The sequence below is a fragment of the Schistocerca piceifrons genome, chromosome 1 (assembly GCF_021461385.2).
Source record: "Schistocerca piceifrons isolate TAMUIC-IGC-003096 chromosome 1, iqSchPice1.1, whole genome shotgun sequence".
Lineage (NCBI taxonomy): Eukaryota > Metazoa > Arthropoda > Insecta > Orthoptera > Acrididae > Schistocerca > Schistocerca piceifrons.
The window spans coordinates 27,214,829-27,234,737 of NC_060138.1; the positions used below are offsets into that span (position 1 = coordinate 27,214,829).

General features: G+C 38.7%; 1 protein-coding gene across 1 annotated transcript in view; it reads right to left on the reverse strand.

Moving 5' to 3' along the window:
* Positions 1–297: 297 nt before the first annotated feature.
* The window catches only part of LOC124791793 (geminin-like), a 44,122-nt gene continuing 24,510 nt past the window's right edge, over positions 298–19,909 (reverse strand). Inside the window, exons 4-5 of the mRNA XM_047257888.1 lie at positions 6,024–6,196; positions 298–1,180 (exon numbers count right to left, since the gene is read on the reverse strand). Of these exons, the coding sequence (XP_047113844.1) occupies positions 1,130–1,180; positions 6,024–6,196 (224 nt within the window). The 3' untranslated portion in view covers positions 298–1,129. The remainder of the gene's footprint in view (positions 1,181–6,023; positions 6,197–19,909) is intronic.

Here is a 19,909-nt window from a genome sequence, read left to right on the forward strand (position 1 = left end):
AATAGCTAATGAGGAGAAGATAATATAGGGAACACTACACCAGGATTAGAGGGACCCACCTGTACTCAGGACAGTAGCAGACAGATTATTCCTCCTAAAATTCAGTGATGGCCAGCAATTCTGTCAAAACTTTATAGTTTTCTCAAGTGGATTTTTCTTTTGACAAAATCAAGTAAAATAAAAGTCCATTGTTACATCAGTTTTGTACTTTTCTGATATATTTTCACTCAAATTTCACACATCAATACATAAGACTCATTTTCCAGTCTCTTTCTTTCAAAGGTTACATCAGAAAAGTTGCATCCTTCAGTCATAATTTAATAAATATTGTGTGCACTCATACAATACACCACTGATGAACCCCAAATCACCTCAGCACATTCCAATTAAAAAGACTTTTCACGTACAGCAATAATTTCAAAATTATTTTCTAATCATCTGCACAAAATAAAAATTGTGCTAATGTGATCATTTACAAAATTACTTCCTGTAAGTAATTATATTCAGATTGGCCGATTTTAAAAGAAATCATTACTGCTGTCATAAAATAACAACCTTTACAATTAACTGTAACTAATGTGACAAATAATAGTGCTTGTATGCCACAAATTCTAAAACAGAAGGATACTTGCAGTCAGTTGTGACAAGTGCTTGAAACAAAGACCATAACTTCTCAAATGTTACGCTGTACAATCAGACAAAGTGCTTTGATTGCTGTCATATAAGCTGTCTTGCATTCTGCTAAGAAAATACATGTTGATAACTGCACAGCTTTGTATCTTTACCGTACAACCTGTATTCATGTAAATGTATGCCGAGTTTTTTGGAGCAATTATGCAATAAATAAAGTATGAGAATCACACAAATATGAGATGAAACTGGTTAATAAAACTATCACAACACCAATTAAATAATACACCACAATGATCATCAGAAATTAAAAGAATGTGAACAACTATCTTGATAAGCTATTAGCTGAAACTTAACGATTTCATGACAATCTTTACATAATGCAAACAGTGCAAATTTAGAGGAGCACTTATTAATTTCAGTGTAAAGTAGGCAGCAAATCAAGACAGTGTTACAGTCATGTGAATAACTCCATGATCAGGTAAAGTCTTCTTTTCTCCTACTGGTCGTCATCTTCAATTGAAACATTACCACTGTCATTGATTATTTCCTGAAAGAACAAATATTTAAAATGTAGCTAATGTTTTAATCTGAATTATAGATAACAAACTTTCTCACAGGGAAGATGTACAATTATTATATTTAATCTAGTGCAGTGTTACCGGAGGCCACAATTAAATCATGTGTGGATATCTAAACTACATTGCATGTATTTCACAGTGGGGAGAGAAAGAGAAAAAGAGAAAAAGAGAAAAAGAGAGAGAGAGAGAGAGAGAGAGAGAGAGAGAGAGAAAACAAGTTTTAAGTAAGGAGAGAGTGTTTTCTGTTCACAAATCCAATTGTCTATGAGACACGTAATTCAGAATCTACATGACCTGACATCAAATGTGAAGCACCTTGAAGACACGATCGGATATCAGTGTAATGTTGTACATGTGCACACCACTAGCGACCATGTAAATGATTTAGAGTTGGAATTCTCTGTGACATCTAAAATGACCACCATAGTGCATTCATGTTGTTCATGTTTAGTATTATTATTATTATTATATTATTATTATTATTATTATTAGGCCTGGTAAGATATAAAAGGGGTGTAAATATCAGATGTTGAATGATAACTGAAGGGCATGGAGATGTCATGTGATAATGTGAGACAGCATTACCGTCACCTCACAGAGTTGGGTTGAAAGGTCCCTCACTGTGGATCTCCATTTGGCCGGTTGGTCAGACCACCCAGACCTGTGGGCCATTCAGTGACAGTGTCCTGATGCTGGACTGCATGGGAACACGAGGGCAGACATTCTCATAGTCGAGGTCTCATGTTTGATCACCACAAGGGAGGAATGCCATATTGTGCACCAAGCATGTCCCCTTAAGATCTGCACCTGCCATCCAAGAAATGGACTCCTCACGACATTGTTTTGGATAAGCACAGCCGTATTACTCCTGGTGCCATAGTTTGGGGAGCTACTGAATAAGACTTCAGGTCACAGCTGGTAGGAACTGATGAAATTCTGATGGGACAATAGAACATCACGAACACTGTGCATACTGGATTTTCTTGTGCGACGGTATTGTAATGTCATATTTCAACAGGACAACGCTCATCCACAATGGAACACGTTTCTATGAACTGTGTGAGGTGCTGAGGTGATCATTTGATTAGTGAGATCCCTAGATCTGACCTCAAAGAAAATGTGTGGGACAAACCAGACATCAACTCTGTTCCAGAGCCAGTATCCCCGACATCAATGATAAGTTATATATTTGTGGGCCAGCTTGCTTCCCTACAGTACATGACAGTCTTATGACATGCTTCATCTGTGCAAGAATCCGGGCCAAATGAGGTAAAAAAATTGTGGTAAGGTCTTATGGGACCAAACAGCTGAGGTCATCAGTCCCTAAGCTTACACATACTTAATCTAACTTACACTAAGGACAACACACACACACACACACACACACACACACACACACACACAAACACACACACACCCATGACCAAGGGAGGACTCAAACCTTCAACGGGGTGAGCTGCGCAAACCGTGACGAGATGCCTCAGACCGCACGGCTGAGGTCCAATATCAATCCAATAAACAAGCTTTTACATCAAGTTTTTTGTAAATTTGATTCGATTTTCCAACTGATGAAATAACATCACATCCCCTCTCAACCTGTTAAGTTTCATTTCATTTACTCTCCCATTTCTGTGTGTTTTACTCTTTTCCAGGCAGTGTAGGAACCAAGACAGAATTTTAAGCGCAAAAGACGAAAAATATCAGATTAAAAAAGGTGTAACACAGTGATGCAGTCCCTCGCTCTTTCTGCTCAATCTACACATCTAAGAAACAATGATGTAAATAAAAGACAAATTCAGGAGTGGGGTTATAATATAAGGTAAAAGAATATCAATGACATGATTCACTGATAATATTGATATCCCCCATGGAAGTGAGAAATAACTGCAGGACATCCTGAACTGAATGAAGCCTAATGAGCACAAACTGTGGCCTGAATGTAAAGTCATGGAAGACTACAGTAACGAGTACCAGCAGATTAGCCATAAATTTAATATAAAAACTGACCACTAAGTAGTCAAAGTGAAGAAATTTTGCTTCTTTGGGAGTGAAATCACATGTTCTGACAAAGCAAACACACAAAAGGTGAACAGGCATAGGAAAATGGTGCATCCCTGGCCAAAACAAGTCTACTAGTAGTAAGCATAGGCCCTAACACAAGGAAGAAATCTCCGAGAACATATGTTTTGAGGGCAGGATTGAATGATAGTGAGTCAGGGACTACGGGCAAACCTAGAATGTAGTGCTATGAAAGGATGTTGAAAAATAGGTATACTGATAAGGAATTCACTGCACATAAGGAATTCTCTGCAGAACTGAAGAAAGGAACACATGCGAAAGCACTGATAAGAAATGGGGCAGCATGATACGTACTGTGGAAGTTTTTCCCTGATGTCTTCACACATGCCCTAAGAGAGCCGTACAGGGTGGTAAATACTGTAGGGGAATAGAAAGCATCCAAAAAATAACTGAGGACATAGAGTGAACGTGAAGAGGTTTGCACACTATGAATTAGTGTGCAGTTTGCAACCAACTAGTCAAAAGACAGGTAGGGAGGTGGGAGTGGGGTGGAAGTGAGAGAATGAAAAGGAGAAGAAGAATTAGTTGTTAAGAGCCTTTTTTTTTAAAAAAAAAAGAAGATAAAAAGCATACAGTGGTTACAGAATCAATAGGACACTTAACAGCAACTGACACAAACGTTTCTCCAGATGAACACTGATTAACATCAATACTGATCATTCCCGCTGAAGTGATACTTTTATGTGAAGTACAAAGAGTTAAACTCAACATATATTAAGTCAACTTAACAATCCTTTATTGCCGAAGGACAAAAACTGTTTGAAGATCTTTAGCTTTTTGCTCTGAAAGGACTAACTGTAGGGCTTATGTCTTTGGAAAGTGTTAGGATATTCCTAATGTGTTCTGGTACACAGCCTTGTTGGATCTGAAGGTTGTATGTGGCCAAATTATTGTTCTAAAATGGACAAATGTGAAAGTTTCTACAGATATCTGCAGCAGAAAATAAAAGTTAAGCATAAGTGAATCGAAGAAATAATTTCAGACACGTTGCCACTTCCAGTGCACAAACAGTAATCCTGAATCACATGACCAAGAACACCAGATATATTACTTCCACTTAGTATATATTATAGACTAGGAATTGTTCTCTCCATAATCTTGGTGTAGTGTTACTATTTCAAAGAGCGAGGTTTTAGATTTTAGTTATGCTTCATGCATGTAACATGTGCTGTTGCTATATACAGTCTCCTCTCCATAAGTGCAGGAAGTTAATGTATAGTTGTTATTTTTAATCATGGGAACAAGGAAAATACATTTACACAGTGTAATAATTAAGATTAAAGTAAGATGTTCTTGAAAATGAGCATTTACAATAGGAACTTGGCATGGGGAATGTCAAGAGCTCTTTCTGCCTCCCTCAAGGCACTGCAGTGGTAAAGACAGTCTGAATGGTTTTATATAATCAAAATAGAAGCCTTGTTTTTAGAAATTACGTAATACTACTACACAATACTAAGTAAGGTTAGTAACTACCAAAAACAAATCAATATCAAACAACTTCTATCAATACCTCCACATATTGCAATATCCACAGAAATATCAACTTAAATTGCACATTGCTTTCAAATACCCACTGAACTAGCTGCATAGTATTTAAAAAGAATCCTACAGCTCGTGATACAAATTCAACAAAAGTAAGGTGAATCAATTACATATTATCATGCATTATGTAAGTGAGATAAAAAATTGGCTAGTGTCTAAGATTTTCCTACTTGTGACAGAACTGAACCCACTTAACTAAAAAACTACAGATACTGCAATCTAGGCTGTAACATCCCTCCCTGGCAGTGAAACAATGCAACTATTTCATGTCAAATAGAAGGTCACAATCAATGATCAAAAATAGCTGCTTAAATAGTGACAGACTTATCCATTTCTTCACTTACTACAGTGGGTAATTCACTCAGAACAGCAGCTATTGGAGTCAAAACCCATAAAGGGATACTGAACTACTGAGAAGAATCTTATGTTTCTAATTACTTGTGAAAGCACAGAAACAAGATATCTTGAGGGCAATTCAATGAAAACTGACTCAACCTGAACATAAGGCACCAAGAGCAGATGGGTGGAATAACAAATGAAAAATCAGTGTTTCACACAGCAACTGAAATGTTAACCCTGTGTCTGATTTCTGCTTCAGCATGTAACCAGTTTGAAGTTTTTCTACCTCCCTTTCAGTCTCCCACTCTTCTGTCACCATTTCCTCTCTGACTTTTCATTTCTCTCTTATCTTTTACATTTTACGACGTCTTTTACACAGTCTTGTGTTTCTTTCACACTTTTATCTTTTTCAACATTGGGACTCATTCAACATCACCAGAGTTCCTCAAAATTTCCTGACTCCCAGTAAATTCAATTTGCCTAAGAATTCCTCACTATCCAGACCACTTGCCACCCTGTCGTTTACTGAACCAGCAGTCAATTGGTATTTCAAGTTTTATCATTTGAAAGTTATGTATTTTCTGGCCAACTAACATGTATATTGATTACAGTTTCATCACCAAACAATGGTCTATCAAGTGGAAAGTTGGGACTATAATTTTACAGCAGCCGAATTTCCACAGAGAATCTGTTTACACCCACATCCAGCCTCCTACAGCTGAAAAAGGTGTGAATTTTCAGTTCCTTCTTTCTCAAATAAAAACTTTTGTCTACTTGGTGCTTTACACACACAACACTTCTGACAACACAACTTTCATTTTCAATGCATATTATACAATTTATCATCATTACCTTGAAAGTATCAACCAAGGTCTTAGTTTCTTCCAACATCGCTTCACACACTTCTTTCTCCTCCTCCAGAATAGATATCTTCTGGTGCAATAACTCGTTCTCCTTTAAAGCATCCTCAAGAGCTACACGCCTCCTCTCTGCCAGTACCTTCCAGTAATTTTCACTGGGTTCCTCTGAAACAGAGATTCCATAAATAATAATATTGATGTCTTCTTGGAAAATGAGTTTAAACAGGCCTTTACAATTAACAGTGAAATTATGTGGTAACTTATCTACTTGAAAAGGATAGCGGTGAGAGTTCAAAAAATAAAAAGAAGTTCAGTTATTCAAAATTAAATACCACACAATAAACTAAACATGAATGAATTTTAGTACTTTGATTATTGATGTAATGCAGTTTTGTCTTAAAACAGATGGAACTACAGCTCAGAAATGTTTCTGAATAGTTATGTAGTTAATTTCAAGTGACTACTACGTAAACAATGCAGTTTCTCAATTCTCAGCTAAGAATGTCCACTGTCTAGTCTGTTTGTGCACACAAGAGAAATGGTGCCGTTACAGAAATGATACATTAAACTATTATTTTCGGTCTCAATTTCAGATTCAGATCTTTTGTGCAATTTCTAAAAAGTAAGTAGCAAAATTAAATGACAAAGTCCTTGTTGGCCGAAAGCAAACTTTCGGACAGTATTTTTGTTGTGCCTTTCTGCGACTCAGCATCTCGGATTTTTCATTGTATGAAATTAAATGAACAGTATATTATTACCAAAAGGAGAGAATTAATGTTAAACTAAAAGCTGGTCAAATAAATTAATAGGAAGCTTTTGTAGTAGAACATTAAAAAAACCTTGAAAATGAGACCTACAGAGAAACTTACCATCCAAATGGTAGACTTCACATTTTTCATATTCAATGACAAAGTTTCTTGGTAATCTGCACATATTTCATGTTACATTATACATCAACATGTAATTAAGAATATAAAATTTGGACTACCAAATTGGTTAAACCATACAGGAGATGCTGCAAGTCTGATACCTTTAGTGTATCTATCTCCAACAGCTCCAATGCTTTGGAGACTGGACAAAAGCTTCAACTCCAACCAACAACTTCAAAAGCTGTCTTTCAGTAGAGGGCATTAGGTATAAACTGAGTCTAGGATGAAAAGTTTTAAGAAAACCAATATTGTGCTACTGACAGGTATTAGTCACAGGAGGAGAATGTCTTAACTGGTACATAACACTTTTGGGTGCAATGACCACGTAACTAAAACTTTTAAGCCATGCGCATGGATTAGCAATATGATCTGTGATTTAGGCTATTTTGGGGAAGGATCCTGGAAAAAAGGATCATATTATAATAATAATAATAATAACCCCCGTGGAGGCCCAGGAAAAGAATATGTTCTGCCAGTCGTAAAAGGCGATGAAAAGAACAAACCACTAATAGGGCTAACCCCCCTTTTAGTGTGATTAGTTGGTTCATGACAGAACTAAAGAAGCCTCGGACAAGTGCCGTCAAGGTCGGGGACGACGCTTGAACCCTATACCCGCCCACAATGGTAACGACACTGCTAGCCAACTGGAAAATGATTTAAATCCAAATAGAGGTGTTTTGCAGCATATGCTTCCTGCAACCACCCTAGAAGGAAAACAAAGACAGAGGATGAGATGGTCAGATGAAGTTAATCGACATCTCATGTTCTGTTATTACCAAGCAACAAACCTAGGAACCAACACAACTGGATACAGATCACAAGTATACACAACATTTATTACCAGATACCCAGAATTAAAATTTTTAACAGAACAACGACTAGCTGATCAGATCCGTGTAATAATCAAAAATAACAGGATACCCCAGTCAGAATTACAAAACATCAAACAACAAGTACAACAAATACTGGAACAAAATAATGTGCAATCAGAAGAAGAAGAAAATACAGTAATGGACTCAAACATCCCAGAGCAAACAAACAAAGAACAACACGCATCAATTAAACAATCAGAGGAAAACGAAATCTTAAGACAGCCACCAGAACAAGCACAAATAGAACACGAAGTGACACACATGTTAGATATAGAAGAAAAATTTCAGCTGACATATATAGAATACAAAGACAGAAATACAGACATTAGACCATTCTTGCAAAGACCGCCAAATAACCCACAAGTCGAAACAACAATAAAAACTATCAACACAATCATACACAACAAAATAAATGAAAACACAACTATGGAAGAGTTACAACTACTGGTTTATATAGGAGCACTCACTACACTAAATATACACACTAGGCAGAGATCAGAACCAACCAACACATAGAAGAAACCCACAAAACCAGCATGGCAACACAGGCTACAGATCAGAATAGAAAAACTGAGAAAGGACATCGGACAGCTAACAATTTATAAGAAATGAAATGTCAGGGGGGGAAAAAAAAAAAAAAAAAAAAAAAAAAAAAAAAAAAAAAAAAAAAAAAAAAAAAAAAAAAACGAGAAAGGTTAGGTAAAATCTCACAACAAGAAGCGATAGAGCAATTAGATGAAAAGAAACAGAAAATACAAGCATTGGCCAAACGACTTAGAAGATACAAAAAAAGTGAAAATAGAAGGAAACAAAACCAAACATTCAACACAAACCAAAAGAAATTTTATCAAACAATAGATAACACACACATTAAAATAGATAACCCACGAAACATAACAGACATGGAACACTTCTGGAGCAACATATGGTCAAACCCGGTACAACATAACAGGCATGCACGGTGGATACAAGCAGAGACACATCCAAGATGATACCACAAATGCCTGAAGTGATAATTTTGCAACATGAAGTCACCCAAGCAATTAATTCTACTCACAATTGGAAAGCCCCTGGAAAAGATAAAGTAGCAAATTTCTGGCTAAAGAAGTTCACCTCAACACATTCACATCTAACTAAATTATTTAACAGTTACGTTGCAGACCCATACACATTCCCTGATACACTTACACATGGAATAACTTATCTGAAACCTAAAGATCAAGCAGACACAGCAAACCCAGCAAAATATCGCCCCATAACATGCCTACCAACAATATACAAAATATTAACTTCAGTCATTAAACAGAAATTAATGACACATACAACACAGAACAAAATTATAAATAAGAACAAAAAGGCTGTTGCAAAGGAGCACGAGGATGTAAAGAGCAACTGATAATAGATGCAGAGGTGACATATCAAGCTAAAACTAAACAAAAGTCACTACACTATGCATACATTGATTACCAAAAAGCTTTTGATAGTGTACCCCACTCATGGTTACTACAAATATTGGAAATATACAAAGTGGATCCTAAATTGATACAGTTCCTAAACATAGTAATGAAAAATTGGAAAACCACACTTAATATCCAAACAAATTCAAATAATATCACCTCACAACCAATACAGATTAAGCGTGGAATATACCAAGGAGACTCATTAAGTCCTTTCTGGTTCTGTCTTGCTCTGAACCCACTGTCCAACATGCTAAATAATACAAATTATGGATATAATATTACTGGAACATACCCACACAAAATCACACATTTGCTATACATGGATGATCTAAAACTACTGGCAGCAACCAATCAACAACTCAACCAATTACTAAAGATAACAGAATTATTCAGCAATGATATAAATATGGCTTTTGGAACAGACAAATGTGAGAAAAATAGCATAGTCAAGGGAAAACACACTAAACAAGAAGATTACATATTGAATAACCACAGTGACTCCATAGAAGCGATGGAAAAAACAGATGCCTATGAATATCTAGGATACAGACAAAAAATAGGAATAGATAATACAAATATTAAAGAAGAACTAAAAGAAAAATATAGACAAAGACTAACAAAAATACTGAAAACAGAATTGACAGCAAGAAACAAGACAAAAGCTATAAATACTTATGCCATACCAATATTGACCTACTCATTTGGAGTAGTGAAATGGAGTAACACAGACCTAGAAGCGCTCAATACACTTACACGATCACAATGCCACAAATATAGAATACATCACATACATTCAGCAACAGAAAGATTCACATTAAGCTGAAAGGAAGGAGGAAGGGGATTTATCGACATAAAAAACCAACATTATGGACAGGTAGACAATTTAAGAAAATTCTTTCTAGAATGAGCAGAAACTAGGAAACTACACAAAGCAATCACTCCTATAAATACATCGGCTACAACATTGCAATTTCATAAACACTTCTACAACCCTTTAGATCACATAACATCAACAGATACGAAGAAAGTAAATTGGAAAAAGAAAACACTACATGACAAGCACCCGTATCATCTAACACAGCCACACATCGATCAAGATGCATCCAACACATGGCTAAGAAAAGGCAATATATACAGTGAGACGGAAGGATTCATGATTGCAATACAGGATCAAACAATAAACACCAGATATAACAGCAAGCATATTATTAAAGATCCCAATACCACAACAGAAAAATGCAGACTTTGCAAACAACAAATAGAAACAGTAGATCACATCACAAGCGGATGTACGATACTAGCAAATACAGAATACTCCAGAAGACATAACAATGTAGCAAAAATAATACATCAACAGCTTGACTTACAACATAAACTTATGAAACAACACGTTCCCACATACAAGTATGCACCACAAAATGTACTGGAGAATGATGAATACAAATTATACTGGAACAGAACCATTATAACAGATAAAACACCACCACATAACAAACCTGACATCATACTCGCCAATAAAAAGAAGAAATTAACACAACTAATCGAAATATCCATACCCAATACAACAAATATACAAAAGAAAACAGGAGAAAAAATTGAAAAATACATACAACTGGCTGAGGAAGTCAAGGACATGTGGCATCAGGATAAAGTTGACATTATACCAATTATACTATCAACTACAGGAGTCATACCACACAATATCCACCAGTACATCAATGCAATACAGCTACATCCAAACATATATATACAACTACAGAAATCCGTAATTATTGATACATGTTCAATTACCCGAAAGTTCCTAAATGCAATATAACATATACCGTACAGTTAAAAGGAAGTCACACTTGATCAAGGTCCGCGTCACTTTTCATTTTTGACCAGACATAACGTCTGAGAAAAGAAAGAAATAATAATAATAATAATAATAATAATAATAATAATAATAATAATAGAGGTGGAACATTACTTTAATTATACAACAGAGGATGTCATCAGGCATATTGCTGCAAATTGCTCCTCACGTTGCCATGGAAATCATTTCACCCTTTGAGCGGTATGGTAAGCCACAGATGAAGTAGTATTCAGTAAAGAAGGACATTCACAGACATGACACATGCGTTGGTCACAAGCTAGTTGTAGCAACAATGACTACTAAAACAAAGAGGGGGGGGGGGGGGAGGGGGCAGCGAAGTAGGAAGATTTACATGTTTCGTAAGTTAGAGGGGCAGTCGTGTCACATCTCACTGAGGAACTCAAAGCACATAGCTGTGGATAGGAGCATGAACAACTGTGGCTCAAGTTTAAAAGAAAAGTTTACCATGCATTGGATAGATATGTAAACTCTGACATAAACCCCGGCCGCTGCAGAGACTAAGATTGAGTCATTCACCTAAGTGGCCAATAAAATTAGCTGCACCTCATAATTCAAAGTATGATCATCTGTGTGATATAACAATGCTGTAGGATGCTGAAGTGTCTGGAGTAAGTGTTATATTCAGACTGAGCTGTTACAATGCCATATCTGCTGGTGGTCTATTGGTAAGTGTCATGCAACGTAAACAAGTCGCAAGTTCTAATCCACTCCTTCCTTTAATTTTTTTGCACTGCATTGAGGCAGTCAGCGAAAGATATCAGTCTGATGGAACCTCAAAGATAGTTTGCTTAACCCACCAGTAATAGCAGAACTTCCCATGAAAGGGTTCTGGCTGCTTCAAGATCACAACAGTTTACACTCTACAGGCATTTCAGCTTAAGGTGAAGCTGATGAGTGATTTTTTTTTAACTGACTTACATAATTACAAATGCTGTTCATAAATAGCTTAAATGCTGTATTTCTTCCATATAAGATTGGTTTTTAAAAAATTTGTAATTTAATATACAGTGTGTCTCACGAAAGATGCCCAGGAGGGATCCCCAGGTCACATGGCACGTTTGTCGGCTATTGTCACTGTGTACGGTGGTTGTTGCTATGCGTAGTTCTCGTACACCAATACTTTGTGCATGCCCTCCTACACTGTACAACTGAGTGTACTGGTGTTTTCTCTTGAGTTAATATATAAAGTTTAATTGCTTCAAATATTGTTGGTACACTTCATTATTGCAACTGCACCGAGTCCAGGGCTTTCCCTGCCTGTATGTCGCTGGGCCTGACCCTCAGACACAAACACTGTGTCTTCTATACTGCGTGACTGAGGTTCGGGTGTGTTGTTTTGAGTTTCCGGCGTAGTTTCCATTTAGTATGGTATACATGAAGGATCAACAAGTGTTTCTTGTGATGAACTATGAAAAAACAGAATTCAAATGTCGGCCTGAGTTAATATGAAAATTCCTCAGTGTGCAGGCTCCCAGTGATTGAACAATATGAAGATTAGTGAAGAAATTTCAAGAGACTGGATCTGTGTTAAACAAACGAAGGCCTAAAGAACCTAGTGTTTTAACCAAAAATAAATTAGAGGAGATAGTGGAGGCCTTGGAAAGAAGTCCAAGAAAATCTCTGTACCGTTTGTGTCAAAATCCATATGCCACACAGCTGTGCGCAAACTGGAACAATATAACATAACAGCAGTGCATCAACTGAGGAACTCTGATACTGTTACTCAACATTGTTATTGCAACTGCATGTTACAGTCCGTGCATGATGGGGAAGTTGATCTTTAGATGCTTTTTCTCCTGATGAAGCATGGCTGCATTTGTCAGGATACGTAAATTCTCAGAATAATTGACACTGGAGCTCCAAAAATCCTCACGAATTACATCAACAACTTCTGCATAACCTGAAAACAGAAGTGCGGTGTGCAATTAGGACAAGACAAATTATTGGAGCAATCTTTTCCCACAAAACAATATGCTGTGACAGGTATGTGATGATGTTCGGTTTATGGGGCACTCAACTCCATAGTAATCAGCACCCATACACATTCCCGGTCTGTACACAGTCCAATCTAGCCACTTTCATGAATATTGATAGAATGATGAGAACACAAACACCCAATCATCGGGCAGAGAAACCCGGCCAGGAATTGAACCCAGCGCCCTGTGATCTAAAAATAGCAACACTAGCCACTGGACCGCGAGCTGCGGACTGACAGGTATGTGAACAATATATTGCGCCCTTTTTTCCGAGAACTAATACTTAGCAACAAGCGATATGGTTATTTCATGAAGGCAACACAAGACCACACATTGCCAATGCTTCTACGACAGCAATACAAAGTGTTTTTGATGATAGGATAGTTGACTCACCTCCTTGTTCTCCAGATCTACTGTAAATCCGTGTGATTTTTATCTTTGGGGAATGTTAAATATGTAACCAATCCCTACATGCTCGAAGAGTTGGAAGACAGGGTTCAACTACTCATTTCCCTGATTTTGACACCAAAATTTGTCGAGTGTTTGTAATGTGTTCAGGAGATGTCAGGCTGCTCTTACGACACAGGGACACCATTTTGAGTACCTACTGTACCTTACGCTTAATTCAGGGGAATCGCATGCGCAGTTGACTACTGGCAGATTAGTGTCTGTGAGTCAGGTGCTGCAGTGGCCGATGGACGCAGTGGCTGCGGCCGGTGGCCATGCTGCGTGACCCGTCCCGGGTGTCTTTCATGAGACACCCTGTAGCAGGATATTGCATCTTTAGAAAAGCCGGACTAAACATGCAGTATTCAAGAAACCACTCCGCAATATAAGAATATTTAGTAATTATCTGATAATTTACTATAATGGGTGTTACAAACTTTTTTGTACTGGGTGTTAAATGATTTTGTCAAAGGTATTACATTAGTACGAATTTAAGTAGTTTAAATTTTAATTAAAATTTTTGTAACTGAATAATTCATTGTGCAATTTTTGTGACTTTAAGGCTAGTTTGGTGTGTTGAGAAAATGGAGCCTGCAACAGCAGTTAAGTTCAACCAAAGAGTGAAGTTCTATAAGCAGTTGAAATTTGACACAGTGAAGTAGAGTAAACATTTAGACAGAGAAAAGGATCATGGAAACTAGGAGACTGAAAGTGAAGGAAAAAAGAGGATAAAAACAAAAAGCTTGAAGAAAACAGAAGGAAGATTTGATAAAGAGTAAGACTGTGGTAGGTAGAAAAAGGAAGATGGTGTAGATTCAACTACAGATACTTCTAACTCACATATTGTGACTTATAAATGTACTCAGTCTTTTGGAAGAGCAGTAAATAAAGCTAAAAAATCTTAGTCAATTAGTCCAGTAAGAAGATAACTGTTCTTAAGATATTAGCAGATGACATTATTGGACCTAAAAAAGAAAGAAAGAAAGAAAGAAAGAAACAAAGAAGATATGGATTATGGTTTTAGGGTACAAAACAGCTATGGTCATAAGTGCCCATCCTATGACTTAGTGAAGGATGAAAACAGGAATTTAAATCAGAAGCTATGAGAGTGAAACTCAAGGAGGAGGGAAACTAAATACAGAAGGAAATCTTATGAAAGTGCAATTGAAGGGGGGGTTGTTTTCCCCGAAAAGAGCTTCACATGACCGATGTCATCTCATTAACAGTTTAAACTCAAGAATGTGATCAGCTGAGCACATGTCATCTGCTAAAAGGGAAGATATATCAGGCGACAGCTGTAAACATACGTGCGCGTAGCGGATTAAAATAGGGGCACTGAAGTAAAAGGTGCCTCACCATCCATGATTGAGAGCTGTGGGGACAAAGTGGGGGAGGATCGCCACTTAAAAGAATTCGATGGCAAAAAAGACAATGTCCAATCCGGAGTCTAGTTAAAATTACCTCCTCCTGACAACGAGACGGGGAGGAAGAGGTCCAAGCACAGGGAAGAGATTTTATACCCCACAATTTATAATACTAAAGAGTATGTGCCATAAAAGAGCAACACGTCAACATAAAACGCTCTGTAGATCAGCAAAGAGAACCATGTGAGCAGCGGGCCAAGTAAGAGAGACAGCAGCCTTCACCACTATATCGGCTGCACCGTTTCCATGTATAAAAACATGCCAAGTGACCCAGAGGAATGCCACAGAGATGCCTCCCTAGTGTAGCATGTGGAGGCAGACCTGAATCTGGTGGACCAAAGGGTGGACAGGATGAAGAGTATGGAGGTTGAGAAGAGAGCTGAGCAAATCAGAGAATATAATATACTGTATCCGCTGATGGTGATTGATTTATTGTATAGCCCGGAGAACGGCGTACAGCTCCGCAGTAAAAACTGAACACTCCCGACACCAAAGGTGGTATTCGAGCCATTGGTGTAAATAAATATGGTAGCCTCCATTTGTGCACATAGAGCAGCAAATACCCGACGATAAACTATAGGGAGAGGGGGGGGGGGGGGGCTATTATCCTTGGGAAGCTGACAAAGGTCCCGGAGAAGGCAGGTCCGGGGGCGAAGCCAAGGTCGTACCCCCATTAGTCAAGAAAGTTGTATGAAATTGTAGTAAAGAGGAAGGGATGCCTGCATACCCGAAATCCAAATTGAAACAAGGGCATGGGTCGGATGAGCAAGCATGGAAGACAGATGACTAGCGTAAAGACTCAGAACAGCTCGCCGATTGGACAGGAGAGGTTCAGCAGTCTCAGTGTAAAGGCTCTCCAGGGCTAGTGTAGAAAGCTTCAGATGCTAAACACAATCCACGTTGGCGGACAGAATCTAGACACCCAAGAATAGACAGCCATGCAGAGGAGTAAACTATGCTTCTGTAATCCAATTTCGAGCGCACTAAGGCACGACATCGGCGGAGGAGGACCACTCAGTCCGCTCCCCAGGAAGTACCACTCAGAACACAGATGGCATTGAGGGATCGCAAACAGTCAGCTGAAAGATATGAAACGTGGGAAGACAAGCATAGTTTTCTGTCAAACATAAGTCCCAAGAATTTGGTCACATCCGCGAACAGAAGGTCAACAGGGCCTAGATGTAGGGAAGGCGGATAAAACTCTGTAATATGCCAAAAATTTACACACACAGTCATACTGGGAGAAAATCAGAAGCCGGTTTTGATGCTCCATGAGTGGAGGCGATCGTGACATCCTTAAAGACGACGTTCAGGAAGGCTGGGCTGTTGAGAGGCATAGCAGATTGTAAAATAATCCACAAAGAGGGAGCCTGAGACATCGGGAAGGAGACAATCCATAATTGGATTTATGGCGATGGCAAACAGTACAACACTTAGCATGGAGCCCTGGGCACCCCATTTTCTTGCGAAAAAGTACGTGATAGGGTAGTATTTACCTGCATCTTAAATGTCCACTCTGTCACAAATTCACAAATGAAAAGGGGTAGCCAATCTCGAAAGCCCCAAGAGAACAATGTGCAAAGGATGGCAGTCTTCCAGCAGGTATTGTAGGTCCTCTCCAGGTCAAACCGTTTGACATTTCCTGAGAAAATTGTCCATGATATAAGTGGAGAGAGCAACAAGATGGTCAACTGCGGAACGATGCTTTCGAAAACCGCATTGGGCAGGTGTTAAAAGGCTTTGGGACTCCAGCCTAAATGGCAATTTACCATACGCTCCAAAACCTTACATACACTACTTGTGAGAGAGATTGGGCAATAGCTAGAGGGGAGATAAATGTCCTTTCCAGGTTTCGCAATAGAAATGACAATAGCTTCCCACCATCTTCTGGGAAAGGTACTGTCAGTCCAAATTCGATTATAAAGGCGAAGGAGGTAACGCAGACTAGGGTATGATAGATGCGGTAACATTTGGACTCTGCTACCATCCGGTCTCTGAGCAAAGGAGCGAGAGGAGGAGAGTGCATGTCTGAGTTCCCATATAGAAAAAACAGCATTATAGCTTTTGCGATTTTGAGAGGAAAGGGCTAGAGGTCGCTCTTTTGCTACCCATTTCTTTGGGAGAAAGGCTGCTGGGTGGTTAGAAGAGCTCAAAATCTCAGCAAAGTGTTGCCCCAATGAGTTAGAAATTGCGACTGTGTCCACTAAGGTATCTTGCGCAACAGTTAGCCCAGAGATCGGTGAAAAACTAGACGTGCCACATAACTGTTGAATTCGACTCCAAACTACAGAGGTGGGAATGAAGGTGTTAAAGGAGCTGGCAAAGAAATTCCAGCTCATCATCTTGCTATCGCATATGATGCGACGGCATCACACATGCTTATAGCAGATACAGTTGGCAAACGTAGGATGGTGTCGGAAAATGCAAAGACCACGTGTCCGCTCACATACTGCGTCACAGCACATCTCGTTCTACCAGGGAACCTGGGGGGACACCATGGCAAAGGGGAGGTACAAGGTATTGAATGTTCCGTGACTGTAAGAATAACTTCCGTAGTACGAGTGACCTGGCTGTTGATGCTAGGAAATTGACGGTCATCAAATGCTGCTAGAGAGGAGAAAAGTGTCCAGTCAGCTTGGGTAAACTTCCAGCGTCTTGAGTGCATAGATGGCAATTTTGGCTGTAATTGAACACATGGAAAATGGTCATTCGGAAGTTTATGAGAAAAGGGAAATCATTCAAACGCCAAGCTAGCCAAACAGTACCAACCAAAAGGTCCAAATGAGAGTAGGTTGACGTGGAGGCAGACAAAAACATAGGTTCCCTAGTGTTGAGGCAAACAAGATCCGATTGGTGGAAGAGATCAATCAATAGGTAGCCTCTCTAAAAAGGATGTGGAGATCCCCAAAGCGGATGGTGAGCATTTTAAGTCCCCAAGCTGCCAACAGGGGGGTGGGAGCTGATCAAAGAGATGAAGGAGATCAGCTATTGCCATCGGAGTAGACGATGGAATGTATATGGTACAAAGAGAGAAGGTGTATCCAGAAAGGGAAAGATGTACAGCAAGAGCTTGAAAGGAACTATGTAAAGGGATTGGGTGATAATAGATAGCATCATGGAGAAAAATCGTAAGTCCCCCGTGTGCCGGAACACCATCAACAGAGGGGAGTTCAAACCAGACTGAGAGAAGACAAAGCGATCATGGGAATGTAGCTTTGTTTCCTGAAGACAGAAAATGACCAGGCAGTGGGATCATAAGAGGATCAACAGTTCATCCCAATTGGAGCAAATTCCGTGGATATTTCAATGGATAATTGACATAAGGTAGACAAAAAAGGGAAAAAACATCACCACTGTTGCTACCAACCTAGCGACTGCTGAGAGCTGGTGGCCGACAATGTGGAATGGCATTCAGCCAGAGGCAGAAGATCCTGCCTGATCCATAGGTTGTCTGGGGGCAGCTCCTGCTGCCAGTGATTGGCTGGTTGATCGGTCACCAGTGGTGTGTCTCAGCGGCACGGAAGACGGCCGAGGGCGGCTACCACTGGCTGGCGCCATAGAAGAGACATGTCATGGTGGAGAAGGAGAGGAGCTGTGTTTCTTACAAGCCTTCTTGGAAGCAGGATGTTGAGAAGAAGGAGTTGAGGGTAGGTGGCAGACGTCTATGACACATGAACACAAAAGTTGATTCCACTATATATACATATATATAACTTACTTTCTGGATGCAACTTGTATGTAACACCTGTTACAATCTGTGTAACACCCGGTAAATCATCATTTATTTTTTACATTTTGTTAAATATTAAACTTACTTACCCTACAATGGTGAGTAAGTTTATTTGTTCTTCACTTGTGCCTCAAAATTTTATCATCTAGACTGAAGTTCAAATCACACAGAATTTTTAACTTCTTTACCCCAATGTGGTTTTAGAAGTCCATTTTAAGTAACAACTGTTGCACTACTTTCTCCAAAAAAGTTATTTTCACAAAATTATACACTTTTATCATCAAAACTCAATTACAGAAGCCAGTTCTCCTTACTCACACAATTTTCTGCATGAAATAATTTTGATAAACGAAGTGAACACCAAGCAGTTACATAATGTGCTATGAAAGTATTTATCAATTGTCATTTTCTTCTCTGGGGTTCTAATATCTGTCTTGCCGTTAAGAATTGGATTTTGCATATTTGAATCTTGTGAACAATATAAAATAGAGCTGCAAGTTGGGAAAGGTCTAATATTTTTAACATAGTGTTTGTTTTGGATTTAATGGAGTGGGTAAGGCAGCGGAGACTGCTTGAAACATTTGTGTCACAGGTCGGGAGAGAGCAGTTGGACAACTCGTGTAAGAAAAGTAGATTCTTCTTTCAATGGTACTAATGATTTTCCACACTGAGGAGGTCTTGATACCTGACATGCAATGAACTATGGCCATTTAATCTTCTGCAACATTTGCATTGAGTAGGCAAGGTCCACAATTGTTGTGTAGGAGTATTGCATGTTCCAATTCAGAGCAAAAAGTATGAAAGTGGTCATTATTACTGCAATTTTGTCTTAATGTCATCAGTTAACTCACTGAGCATACCAGCTCTACCTAATTGCCCTAATGGTGAGAAGGGCATATAGATCTCAACGCAAAAGTCTGTTAGATGCAGTTTTTGTGTGAAATAAACTTCCTGAACTCAAAACCATAAATTCATAACTCACTGTCACACCTTATGTGAAAATACGTGAAAGGTTAATCAATGGAAATAAAAAGAAAATATTAAGTGAGCTTGCCAGGATAATTATTTGCCATCCAGGAAGTAACACAATAATCTCATAGTTGCCAACCATATTCTGCATTACATGACAAAATTGAAATTCTGGCATTAGCCACCATTGGGTGT